The sequence below is a fragment of the Schistocerca gregaria genome, chromosome 9 (genome assembly GCF_023897955.1).
Source record: "Schistocerca gregaria isolate iqSchGreg1 chromosome 9, iqSchGreg1.2, whole genome shotgun sequence".
In the NCBI taxonomy this organism is placed as follows: domain Eukaryota; kingdom Metazoa; phylum Arthropoda; class Insecta; order Orthoptera; family Acrididae; genus Schistocerca; species Schistocerca gregaria.
In genome coordinates, this window is record NC_064928.1 from 245,022,372 (window position 1) to 245,036,046 (window position 13,675).

The 13,675-nt window shown below is 37.4% G+C and overlaps 1 protein-coding gene across 4 annotated transcripts in view; it reads right to left on the reverse strand.

The window, feature by feature from the left end:
* The window catches only part of LOC126291663 (sulfotransferase 1B1-like), an 80,012-nt gene that overhangs the window by 8,901 nt on the left and 57,436 nt on the right, over positions 1-13,675 (reverse strand). The window contains exon 2 of one of the 4 annotated variants that reach the window (XM_049985242.1): positions 909-999. The exons of 2 other annotated variants lie outside the window; for them this stretch is intronic. In XM_049985242.1, the coding sequence (XP_049841199.1) occupies positions 909-917 (9 nt within the window). In that variant the 5' untranslated portion in view covers positions 918-999. Of the gene's footprint in view, positions 1-908; positions 1,000-12,364; positions 12,447-13,675 lie in introns of those variants that run through there. One more of the 4 variants, XM_049985240.1, reaches the window with a different exon arrangement.

Consider the following 13,675-nt stretch of genomic DNA (forward strand, 5'->3'; position numbering starts at 1 on the left):
CTTTATGAAAGGCAAAACGCCTCAGGAGACTAAAGAGAAGCTTGATAAACATTATGGTGACTCTGCACCTTTCATTAGAACAATTTATAAGTGGTTTCAAAATTTTCAGAGTGGCCATATGGACACAAGTGATGCTGAATGTTCTGGACACCCTGTGGAGGTTACGACTCCAGAAATCATTGATAAAATCCATGATATGGTGATGGATGACAGAACAGTTAAGGTGTGTAAGATTGCTAGTGCTGTGGGCATCTCAAATGAATGGGTACATAATATTTTGCATAAATTTTTGGACATGAGAAAGCTATCCACAAGATGGTTTCTGCAATTGCTCACGCTTGACCAAAAATGGAATCATTGCTAGGATGGTTTGCAGCTGTTCAGGGAGAATCCATAGGACTTGAAGCATCGTTTTGTCACTGTGGATTAAACATGGATGCATTACTATACTCCTGAGACCAAACAACAATCTAAACAATGGGTTACTAAGGGAGAATCTGCCCCAAAAAGGTGGAGGCCATTCCTTTGGCTGGAAAGGTTATAGCGACTGTCTTTTGGGATTTGCAAGGAATAATCCTCATCGACTATCTGGAAAAGGGTAAAACTATTACAGTTGAATAATATTCATTGTTATTGCACCGTCTGAAAACTGAGCTGCAAGAAAAACGCTGGCAATTGGACTGCAAAAATGTATTTTTCCATCATGACAATGCACCAGCACACACCTCAGCAGTTGTGGTCGCAAAATTAAAGGACAATGATTTTATTCAAACAAGGAGGTGATTGCAGCAACTAACGGCTATTTTACAGACTTGAACAATTCCTATTATTCAGAAGGGATCAACAAATTAGAACAGTGTTGGATGAAGAGTATAAGTCTAAAAGGAGAAGAAATAAAAAAGATTTACCCCAAACATGTCAGTAGTTTTTATTTCTGCATGGACTTTTCAAACTCTCCTCATATGTGGAACTGTCTCAGCGTAATTCAAAAGTAGCAATCTGCAAAAAATAACATTACACTGAAACAAAAGTATTTCAATTATAAAACATTGCACTGTGATACCATTGCACAACACATATGTGGAGTTGAAGCATTATCGCAGTCTGTTGCAGATGTTTGTAAAACAGTGGGAGATTCAGACTGACTGCCAGAGTCTTAGGTGCAGTGCTGGCAAAATGTGGTTCATTTGTTACTGCTTGGGACTCCTCTGAACAAAGTAATCACACTTGCGATAATTTAACAGCAAGGTTACAGAGAGAAGTGCAACATCTGTCACATGTTAAAGAAACAGCAACTGTTTTTGCCACTGTTAATCACAAAAAGGATAAAAGTTTGTGTCTGCAAAGCAACTTAAGCCAATGCACTGCAACCAAGAAGAATGCTAAGTGCTGAGTGCAAAAAAGACTGTTTAAGTCAATAAACTAAACCTCACATTCTTAGTGCAGAAATTAGTAAGATTTTTGCAACCTCTACTAATTGTGATAATATTTGGTGTGCTAATAGTAAACTACACTCTGCCTGAACAGGCTGTGAAGGCCCAATGGAGTGCTGCATCAAAATACATGACTTCGTAGAAGGAATGTGTTTCAACATTAAAAACATTAGGGAAGTTTGAAATTCACATCCAGACAGGAGATAATTCAGTGGTCTGTGCTCAAGGTATTGGATCAGTTAAGTTAAATGCAGTAGTAGTCCGAGTATGGGAACCCTGTACAATAGAGGATGCATTATATGTACTTGGTTTGAAGAAAACTCTTTTTTCAGTGGAAGCAACAGATAGCAAATGTTTAAAAATCATAGTTAACGACAAGATTGAGGTATGTAGTGAGAGATGCTGCAATTGGTATAAAGACTGAAAATCAGCATTACAGAAAGTTGTTTTCAATAGAAAGTGTTGAAAAGGCAAATTGTAAACTGTCTAAATTAGCTATGCTAAAGCATAAGAGGTTGGGACAGGTAAACTTCAATAATTTGAAGAAATTGTTTGACTATGGTTTGAGTCAAATCCAAAATAATCGCCTTAAGTAACTTCTTTTGTGAAACATGTCAGTATGGAAAACTGCATAGGAGAGGATTCAAATCAAATCCGCTAATGAATGCTTGTAGTCCAGAAGAATTTTTTCGTGCTGATATATATGAAAATATTCCAGATGTTGCTTTGGAGGTCTTAGTGTTTAAAAAGCTGGTGGAGAGGGAAGACTGTGAAACTACAGAATTGTTGATCTGCCAGGAGGGCTGTATTAGTCACCTCATACAAAAGTTCAACACGAGCAACAGTAAGTCTGATGCGAAGCCTGCTGATCGCAGTTCACAGTTGCTCTTGGGACAGTTCCCAGCTAATGAAGACAAGAAATCCATGGAAAATGTTCCATTTTGTGAGGATGTAAATGGTTTCATGTTTGCTGCCACAGTGATAACACATGATATAAATTTTTCTATCAGTCAGGTAAGTCAGGTTTTGAACAACTGTGTATCAGAGCATTGGACTGTTGTTAAACACATACAAATAGAACTTGAAGGTTCATCAGACAAAGGTATTAAATACAGTAGGAGTAGTCTTAAACCTAATGTGCACTCAGATTCTGACATTAGTACTCATCATTCAACAACAGGTTGTTAGTATATTAATCAGTAGACCAGTTACCTAGGCATTGGCAGACAAAAACATGTTGCCAGATTAACAATGGAATTGGAGTATGTTGCAGCATCTGGTGGAGCTGCTGTAATTATTTGGCTTTGCACATTCTTGCAGGAGCTCAGTGTCAACATGAAACAACCAGCATAACTCTTTGTGATCAACGAGGGTGCGTTGCAATTGTTAAAAAATAATGAATGTCACAAAAGGACTAAACACATAGACATAAAGTCTCATTATGCCTGTGAAGAGATAAATGATGGTTCTGTTCTTGTATCCTATGTCAAGTCAGAATATAAGGTGGAGCATTATTGTATGCAATTTACGTAAGTGGTTTTGCCACAATTCTGGACATTTTCTTTGGAATGCTAGACACAGGTGGGACAAAAATTCCAGATTGTATTCCTTATTGACTGTACGACCATATGACAGGCACTCATAATTCACTAGCCCATTGTAATCAAAGGAAACAGCGAGAAGAACCGCCACATGTGATCATATTTGTCAAATTTTTCTTTTGGTGTTGACTTTTCAGGCAGTTTCCATTGGGACGATTGGGACTCAGTTTCGATATCCTATCCAAACACCCTCTTTTGTCACCTGTGAACACCTTTAGAAGTTCTAGATTGTTGTCAGCTTCATTCATCAACTCCTGAACAATGTTTATATAATGTTGTTTTTGATCACAATTCAACAGTTATGGAACACACTTTGCTGTTACACATTTTGTGTCCTAAACATCTGAAAAAAATGTTGGTATGAACCAAAGGATACACTGACATCATCGGCAACCTCTCTGATGTCGATTCATTGATTTTCCAGAACCATTTTCATTACTTCTTCCGCATTGTCATCAGTAATTGATGTGCTAGGGCATCCAGGGCAGTAGTCATCTTCAACATCTACTCAGTCCTCTTTGGAATGTTTATGCCACTTGTAAAGTCTTACTTTACTCATAGTAGATTCACCAAAAGCTACAATCAACATTTTGAATGCACTGTTGCACTTTATTTCTTTCTTAAGCAAAATTTAATGCAAATTCTTTGCTCAATCTTTTTTGAAAGTAAAAATTCGCCAAGTACTCAAAAACACATAAAATCTTTTTTTTAATTGATTGTATGCAGCCTGTGAAATTAAAAAGTTCCCGTTGCTTTTTGATCACACCTTGTATAGTTCAGGAGATTTTATGTTTTATATACAGGAGTTTGATTCTTTGAAGACTTGGTGGTGTGGGTTTACTGATGCACCCTAATTTATCTTAGCTTACTCTCATGGCCACTGTTTGACATATACAATATAACTACCACACCACCTTCACTGAATATCAATTCTCAAAAGTTACCTAGCGTCATCTTTCTACCAGAGATTTCCATTTAAGATCCCTGAGCAGCTTTGTGTAGGCTATATCCATCTGTTATGATCCTGGCTACACATCTTTGATTTCTTCTGATGTCTGCTGTTGTACCTACTTGATAAGGATTCATAATACTGGAACAGCAGTTTAGAATTGGTCATACTAGTATCTTGTATGATCTTTTTCTGTGCAGATACACCACACTCCCATAACCCTTCCACCAACACTGATTCTCCCTGATTCCATCCCCACTAAAACTTTTGTGTCAGTCCAATTTCATATCACTTTTTGTATTACTCCTGAATGTTTAAATGATGTTTTGTGCTCCAGACATGTATCACTCATCTTGTAATTCGACGGTGTCAGTTCATTCTTTTTGTCGATGTCACTTTCTGTGTTTCCTCCACATTTATGGAGAGCTACCATTTCTTATTTACTAATTTACTCAGTTACAGTTGCAGACATAAGGTTAAATAGCATTAAGCAGTACAGTTAGGATTTATTGTTAATGCAGCATACAGACTCAGTTTCTATGATGTCTTTGTCTCATGTTCACTAATTCCACTTCACTGAAGATTCACCTTTGTGATAGGATCTACAGAACATGATGAATGAATGACTGAGTCAATTAATCAAGCAACCAAATACAAATTTTATCTAAGTTTATCAGTGTTTCTATCGGTGTGTTCAGCTTACATCAGTCTAGAAATGTGTCCATTATTCAGGAACACACATTTTCAGTAATTTCCCAGAAAACTGAAATTTTAGCTACCAACAAAGTACAGACTAAGAGCTGCCTGAAGAATTTTTTGGTAGTCATCTCATTCTCCATTGGCGAATTTGTTAGCAGAGCTGACTGGTTTCATTATTATTAACCACTGATGAGCAGAAACATTATTCCAAAAATAGAAAACAGCCCTGCTGCAAGTGTTTTATTAATAATGACACAATTTGCACAGTTAGCACATTCCCATATTATCTGTAATTAGTATCAACAATCCTGTTACCGAACAGTTTATTCGTGATCAGTGGAATAGCTAAGCTAAAGGTGAGATGTAAAGTGATTCACCAGCCTTGAACAGCAGGGACTGCATTAGTCATATTTAAAAGCCATTGATATGATGGAGTTAATGCAAAGGCCACAATCATCAAATATAAATCACTAGCAGTTTACTGAAATAGCTATTTTCTGTGTCACCAGTAGTTCATCTATTTGCAATTTTTAAGAATATATTATTCAGTTCCAAATTTTAAATTGGCACTGGTCAGCATTTACTTCATTTACTTTGTCCTCAAGTCAGCCTATTGTGCAGCCCACTCACTTCAGCGTACACGTTGTCTGGAGCAGTGTCACTAACCTATCTGCATACCATGTGTTAATGTGGTTTGGTGAGTTTCATTTTGATTCCTAATCCTGCATTCATGCATTTTACACTTTTAGCCTGGAGGTTTTCACTTGTCATTTCAGGCTTTCCTACATGTATATTTGATGACTGTGACCTTCACTTTAATGCTATCACATTAATGGCTTTTAAATATGACTAATTCGATCTTTGCTGTTCGAGGCAAAAGAAATACTTCACTTCTCACCTTTAGTTTAGCTATCTCATTGATCGGTTGTAGATAGGTTTGTGAGTAAAGTGTTATTAACAAGATTGGTATTACTAATGATAAATAATCTGAAGATGCACTAATTGGGCAAAATGTATCATTACTAATACTGCACTTGCAACAGGGACTGTTTTCTATTTTTGGACAATTGAATCACTGTTGCTGCATCAGGCCAAAATGGAGTGGAGTAATGTGTTCAGAACATTATCAACACTGACCACTGCATGACTGAATGCTGTCAGGTGGTGTTGCAGGCAAGTGATGTGGGACAGTGAGCAGAGGCGATTGGGGAACCATTTTGCCATGATACGGGCCACTGACATAAGTGACTCTGACAGAGAGCAGGTTGTTATGGCCCTCAGCTGTGAACGAGCTTCTCAGAAATGGTATAGCCTATCTCCTATTTATATGCTACTTTCACGAGCATCTACAGAAAGCGCTTAAGGATGAAAAACCATGAGGAGATGATAGAGTGCTGGACATTGACGCCTCATCGCAGAATGTGGAGGTCCAAGGCTTGCCTGCTCTGTACAGCAGGACAGGTGGCAATCTGATGATGGAGTACAATGCTGGTGCTTCAGAGTACGAAGCACTGAGCGGGCATAATTGAGCTGGTTCTTCACAGCAGATGACATATGTGATCCCGTGTTGACTCGACAATACTGTCAGTTAGAATTGAACTGGGCATGGTGTGATTGAGACAGGACTGTGTACTGATGCAAACTGCACCGGTCCTCAACTGCCAAACATTTCTGCATTTAGTAAAAGTTGCCAGACTCCCAACTGATACTCCTTAGTTATTCATTAATTTGCAATTCTCTGAATTGTTAGTCCAACAATTGGAAGATAAACACACAATTTATTCTTCTCTTAATGTACAGTGGCCCTGATATGGACCGTTTGTAACATTTTACTGATAAAATAAGGCCATTACAAGTATCATCAATTTAGTTGACATTATTATTCATCAGACATTCAGGATGTAAATATTTTTGGACCCATGTACAGTGCACGGGTCTCTTTACTGTGCTTGAGATTTCAGCCACAGTTATACCACTCCAGTCACTGCACAGAGCCCAAAAGGAACACCTCAAGAAGACAAACAGAACAGCAATAGAATGTGATCAAAAGTAATATTGATATCAAATAAAGATAGCTTTAATATTTGAGATGATGATTTTACCTAACTTCGACCAAATCCCCACTACTGCCGAATTTGTTGTGCTTGCTATTTATAAACAGTTACGGTATGGGAGTTGACAGTTAACCGACTACATTTAACCACAATTATTACAGATAAAGCCACTGAAAATCTAATATTCTCTCATCTGCTGCCTCTTACACAGTAAGGTGACAAAAGTCCTGGGACAGCTATACGTTCATACACAGATGGCAGTAGTATCCTGTACACGAGGTATAAAACAGCAGTGCATTGGTGGAGCTGTCATTTGTACTCAGGTGACCCATGTCAAAAGCTTTCCGACATGATTATGGCCACATGACGGAAATTGATGGATCTTGGATGCAGAATGATAGTGGAGCTATATGCGTGGGATTTCAGAAATCATTAAGGAATTCAATATTCAGCGTGAAAATGGTGCCAAGAATACCAAATTTCAGGCATTACACAGTGCTCGATGGTCTTCAATTAATGACCAAGGGCAATGGCATTTTTTAAGGTTGTCAGAGCATGAAATAACTGCAGAAATCAATATGGGATGTACGGTGAATACATCCGTCAGAACTGTGCAATTAAATTTGGTGTTAATGGGTTATGGCAGCAGTGCCTTTGCTAACAGCACATCAACTGCACCACCTCTCCTGGGCTCGTGACCATATCGGTTAGACTTTAGACCACTGGAAAATGATGGTCTGGTCAGATGAGTCCCAATTTTGGTTGGTAAGAGCTGATGATAGGGTTCAAGTGTGGTGCAAACCCCGTGAAGCTGTGGACCCAGGTTGTCAACAAGGCAATGTGCAAGCTGGTGGCAGCGCCATAATGGTGTGAGCTGTGTTCACATAGAATGGACTGTGTCCTCTGGTCCAAATGAACTGATCATTGATGGGAAATGGTTATGTTTGGCCACTTGGAGATCATTTGCATCCATTCTTGGACTTCATGTTCCCAAATGATAATGGAATCTTTATGGATGACAAAGTTTTACTAGGCCACAGTTGTTTTATGGGTGACAATGCGTCACTGGGCCACAGTTGTTCACAATTAATTTGCAGAACATTCTGAATAATTCAAGTGAATGGTTTGGCCACCCAGGTTGCACAACATGGAATCTCATCACACATTTGGGACATAATCGAGAGGTCAGTTTGTGCACATAATCCTGCTCTGACAACACTTTCCCAATTATGGATGGCTGCAGAGGCAGCATTGCTCTATATTTCTGTAGGGGACTTATTATGACTTGTCGAGTCTATGCCGTGTTGAGTTGTTGCACTATGCCAGGCAAAAGGAGGTTTGACACAATATTAGGAGTTTCTCACGACTTTCAGTGCCTCATTGTAAACAGACAAGGGTCAGAATCACACAAGTATGATAAATAGTATAAAACTAACTTTGATCCTCCACTTAACAACTATTAGACTATTATCAAATAGGCCTATACATGCTTCCTTTGTATCATCAAATTTTTACATATATTTTCATTCTTTGTTTATATTAGATTATCGAGATGTCATATGCACAAATATACACATGGTTGGTAGGACATGTTCTGAGACATTGAGGGATCGCCAATTTAGTATTGGAGGACAGTGTGGAGGGTAAAAATCGTAAAGGGAGACCAAGAGATGAATACACTAAGCAGATTCAGAAGGATGTAGGCTGCAACAGGCACTGAGTGATGAAGAAGCTTGCACAGGATAGAGTAGCATAGAGAGGTGCATCAAACCAGTCTCAGGACTGAAATCCATAACAACAACAACAACAACATACACAATATTATTTAAGTAATAATTTGGTTTAGATTAACTTCATGTAAAGCTATATTCATATTAACAGCAAATTGCTAAAGTATACAGTAGGTCTAATTCTGTTCCAGTGACCTCTCAGCACTAAAATTGTCGCTGTTTTCCCACCTTCAAACAGAATTACTATGAAAATTCTTGATCGTCTGATAAGAGTTAGTTCAGGTATATCACACAGCTGAATATCTCAGATAAACAGTCTATAGCATAATAACCTATTAGTTCATATTTAATTTCTGTGGCTAATTCAATTATATTTGTCAAACATTTGATCATCTCCAATGGTAGGAACCAGGAGACAAAGAATTCTAAACTTATTCAACAAACTGCATCAGATCAGCATTCTGTTTGATAAGACAATTTTATGTCTTATCTGCAGGAGATTTATAGTGATGGTTAAAGCACCTCATGCTTATCTTATATAGGTATGCAAGGGAAGATAGAAATCTCCCTGGATGTGTTTATCAAGCAAAACTTGCCATATAAAACTTATCATAATAATGTACAAACCCTAACATAAAATTACACACAAATTCTGTTCTCTCAGTATGTAATCCTAAAAATATTCTTTTGTTAGACCTTTACTAGTTTCAGAATAGTACTTAATGCCTAAACATTGTTTGGGCTTGATGTTGCTGCATTATAACATAGCATTCAAAGTGGAGAGACTCATATTGCTGACAACATTAATAATAATTCTGACAGACTATACTACCAGGGCTGATGGCTACAAAACAGGTGGCCTATGCATTAAGGGATATCTTTAGATTCCTTCCATCTTCATAATAGGTACAATGACCACAGTAACAGGAATGGCTCCTTCTCCTGGAGCTACAATTTCTGCACATCCTTCAAGCATAAACTATAAAAGATTACTACAGGTGCGGAAAAAAAAAACTTTCTAGGGTAAAATAAATAGACTAAATTGGTTCACTGCTGAATCTCATATTTCATGTTAAGATTACATCTGAATCTTAACATTAACATGCACCACATTATCATATTTCAGTTTCTGTTCCTTAGTTATGGCTCACACAAAAAAATCATCATGTTACTAATACTATAATACAGTGCTAGCAACTACATACATTATTTCTCCACTGTGATTAAGAACATGTCTCCATTTGTACCCAAATTCTGCATAATGCTAGTTAAGTACTTAAATTTTTTTATTACAATAGGGTGAAATGTGACCCACTCCCAAGAGCCCAATACATTGGGCTCTTATACCATAAATTTTGAAGAATGTGATTGTGATGTTATGTTACACTTTAATCTGTTAAGAATGATTGATGACTCTTCTACTTTGATGTTCTCTGTTGTTATTCCTATTCCTGTATCTAAGTCCTGATCTGTTATGTTCTTCACCTTCACTTTCTCGGCTTCTTGTATTTGTATTGTTTTCTCTCATTCCACGTGGTCTATTATCATAATGACTATGTGTGACATTGTGTTGGTTACAGTTGTTGCTGTTGCTAATTGTGTGTATCTGTTACAAATGTTGTAATTAGCTGTTAATGTTACTCCAGTCTTTTCCAAAGAGTTTGTCTGTTACCTTTCATGGAGAGTGGTTGATAATTACTTCTAACAAATGTTCCTTCTTTATGAGATCTTCTAGGTATTTTGTTTTATTAATATATCCTCAAAGAAATCTCTGTAACCCTTCTGAGAACAATTCTTGTATGGTTTGGAATGTAAGAATTCTAGATATAGTCTCTTTTGCAAATTATCGTGGCAGTTTTTGGTTGAAAAGTGATATCAGAATCTTGGTAAGTTTTTAAAATCATCTGATTGTAATATTTCCCACTGCACCATGTCTCCAACCATATGGCTTATTAGAAATCTTATTTTGTCATAGCCTGTCAATCTTTCAGATAACATAGCTTTAAAAGGTTTCAGAAATAAAACTTAGTGCTTATCCCCTAATGGTATAAATTTTGGAAACTTTTTTTTAGTCTTTTACTTATAGCAGCAGTACAGTCACTGCAACTCTTACTTACTATCTCACTTTTTGCCCATAAAATTTCAACCTCTTCCTTTATTTCTCGTTTTATATCCTCTAGATTTAAGTTATGTTATACCCTGTTTGTAATATTTATGTAATTTTCATTGTTATTAGTTATTGATCCTCTATCACCTTTGAGTGTGGTAACTGATGATGTGGATTTATTGTCAAAAGGACCTTTAGGTTTACATCTACTTTCTTATTTTGTACATTATAACTTGGGCTTCTCCAATATAGATTGTATTTCATTAATAACTGGAGCTCTTTGGTAGTCTTATTCATAAACTTTTGTAAAATGTGTTAAGTTGCTAGTAATTCTCTCTCTAAAATTTCAATTCTTTGCATTAAATCATCTCGTTCAGACTCTATCTTTTGTACTTCAATGTTTTATTTTGCACTCCAGCTTTTCTTCTATGGTTCCTAGTCATTCATCTATTCCTGCAACATGACTGAACCCTAGACTGACTTGTTTGTCTAAACTGTCCATTGTACCAGTAAATTGTTAAGTGAAGTCATGTAGTTTGCTGTCCACGTTATATAATCTGTTCTCAGTCTTGGTAAAATTATCAATTTGCATGAATCTCTTATTCATTTGAGAAAATTGGACTAATACTGATTGCATAAACAATTGTATGGTCATATTACCATCTATGCAAGCCATGTTACTTTATCTATATGTAGATAAATCTGAAATCTAGAAGGGAATGCAGGTGTTACTGGGTACATATTGTTTGTGGGATCAAGTTTCACCTACATAGGGGATGCATGTTGAAAAAGTCTGTAAGAATTTGTGCTACTTAATGAGAATATTAGAGGTATGCTGCAACAAAGATTCTCTGAAAACTGTGTGTTACACCTATATGTACTCAAAACTGAAATATGGAATCATTTTCTGGGGTAACTCTTCTCTTAGCCAAAAGCTCATTAGCCCACAAAAAAGAATTATAAGAATAATGGAGGGTGTAAAATGGAACAAAACCTGTAGACCACTCTTTTGAAAAAGATAAAATTTGTCCCACTTCCATGTATATATGTGTATGAGATAACAATGTTTGTGGAAAAATAATCAATGGAAAATCCCATTCTCTTCCAGAAAAATGAAAATATCCACTCCTGTAACACCAGGCAAAAAGGAAACTTTCATTTAGACCTCACCAACACCACCCTGAATAACAAAGGACCCCTGTATTATGGGAACGTTATTTATAATAAACTTCCCCCACAAATTAAATCAATAAATGGCCTGGAAAATTTCAAGTCAACTGCTAAGGGATATTTGACTCATCACTGCTTCTATAGCCTCCACGAGTTCCTTCAGAAAGTTCACCAATGATTTGTGTCTTTGCCTTAGTGATGTATCATATAAATGCTACTAGAACTTTAATGATTTACCATGTAAATGTTGCTGTAATGCAAATGTTAATCTTCCAGTACAGTACGTGCTCCTTTTGCTTTAAAATATCTATTCTTTATTTTTGTTCAACATTTACTCTGTATATTGTAGCTCACTGATCATGTAATGTAGAAATAATGAAATTAATGCAACTTTAGTATTATAGTTTGTTACACATTGACTTGTCCTACATCAGAATGTACTATTTGTGTCCTATATGATTACCAGGATCAATAAAACTCTACTCTACTCTTGATATCAAATTAATTGTGGCTGAAATTTCTGTACTGACTTTCTGTAATTCCCTGTATGTATCACAAATACCATACTGGTCAGAAATCACTGTACTTCACACTTTAGAGTCTAAATAAAACTGCACCTACTGAATTTAAGTTGCAGCAGGTGCGTACATGCCACATCACATTGTTGACTGCCGCTGCCATTATATAGTGGTGCAGCTGAGGAAGTCTGTTGCTAGAGATGCTGTTTTGTAGTAATGTGCCAATTATCAAACGTAATGAGTTGCTCGAGATGCCGGATGTGATCGTCGAGCTTGTTTTCTCATGATTCATTATTCTGAAATGTGATAATGCATGTAGTTATTGCTGTATCATCCAAGAACAATACACATAGGGCAAAAGCTCCACAGGTGCAAAGATGAGAGCTGGTGCCACTGCTGTAGAGACTCACCACTCGCTTGAGTTCCACCAGAGCCAGGGCAGCGCTGAGGACGAAGATAATGACTGCGTGTCAGCCAGCTGCCGGCCGAGTACAATCTGCAAATGACTGGATGACAATGGACAGAAACCTACTTGGAAGACAGAAGAGCAGCTCTTGCCCACTCGGTTACAGATCGCCGTCCAGGGCTGACTTTGACAGGGAACATCGTTAGTGGGCTCTTAGCAGTGAACAGTCATTGTAAATTGCATTTGCCATGTACTGTGAAGTTTACCTACTGTTATTTGCATTTATGCATTGAGGGTCTTTTTTGTTATATTACAAGCAGTGTTGTAGACCTCAATATCCAAAAAGTCACAAAAATAAGTAAACCTTTTCAACTTATATGTGTGACTTCATTACTAATTTGTTGGAGTGTTGTAGAACCTTCATTCTCCTATCGTGTTACCTGACCCTGGAGCATAGCTGTGTGATAGTGGCAGGGAGAAATTGTCATAGCAGTGTACTGCACCAGAAGCCGTTTCACGAACTTGCAAACTCGGCCTACCGTGATAACTGTGACTGTGGCAACTCGGCCTCCACAGCAGCAATGACAAGACCTTTACAAAACTGGCAACGAGGGTTACATAAGTTACGAGTGTAGCACAGTAGTTTCCAAATCTTGATTGGGTGAATGAATTCCAATTTATTCTCCTACCACACAAAATATCAACTATGTTGTTATTAAAACTGTAGAACCTCTCGTACTCCTTTAAATCCAATTGCCTGGTAAGACAAATCACATTTTTCTGTACATAGGATTCACTGTCACGTCCAATTACGCCATAATCTTGGTGAAAAGCTGTTTGATATATGTTTTGTGGGTTTTTTGGAGACCAGTGAGGGCAGTGTTATGTTATGGTGGACCTTTGAGGCCTGTGGTGGCAGTCCAAGGCACCAGGACAGCTGCGGACTTCGTGGACGTTGCTGAGGACCACCCCTTTGTGCTTGATGTCTTCCTCGACAGTGACCAGATG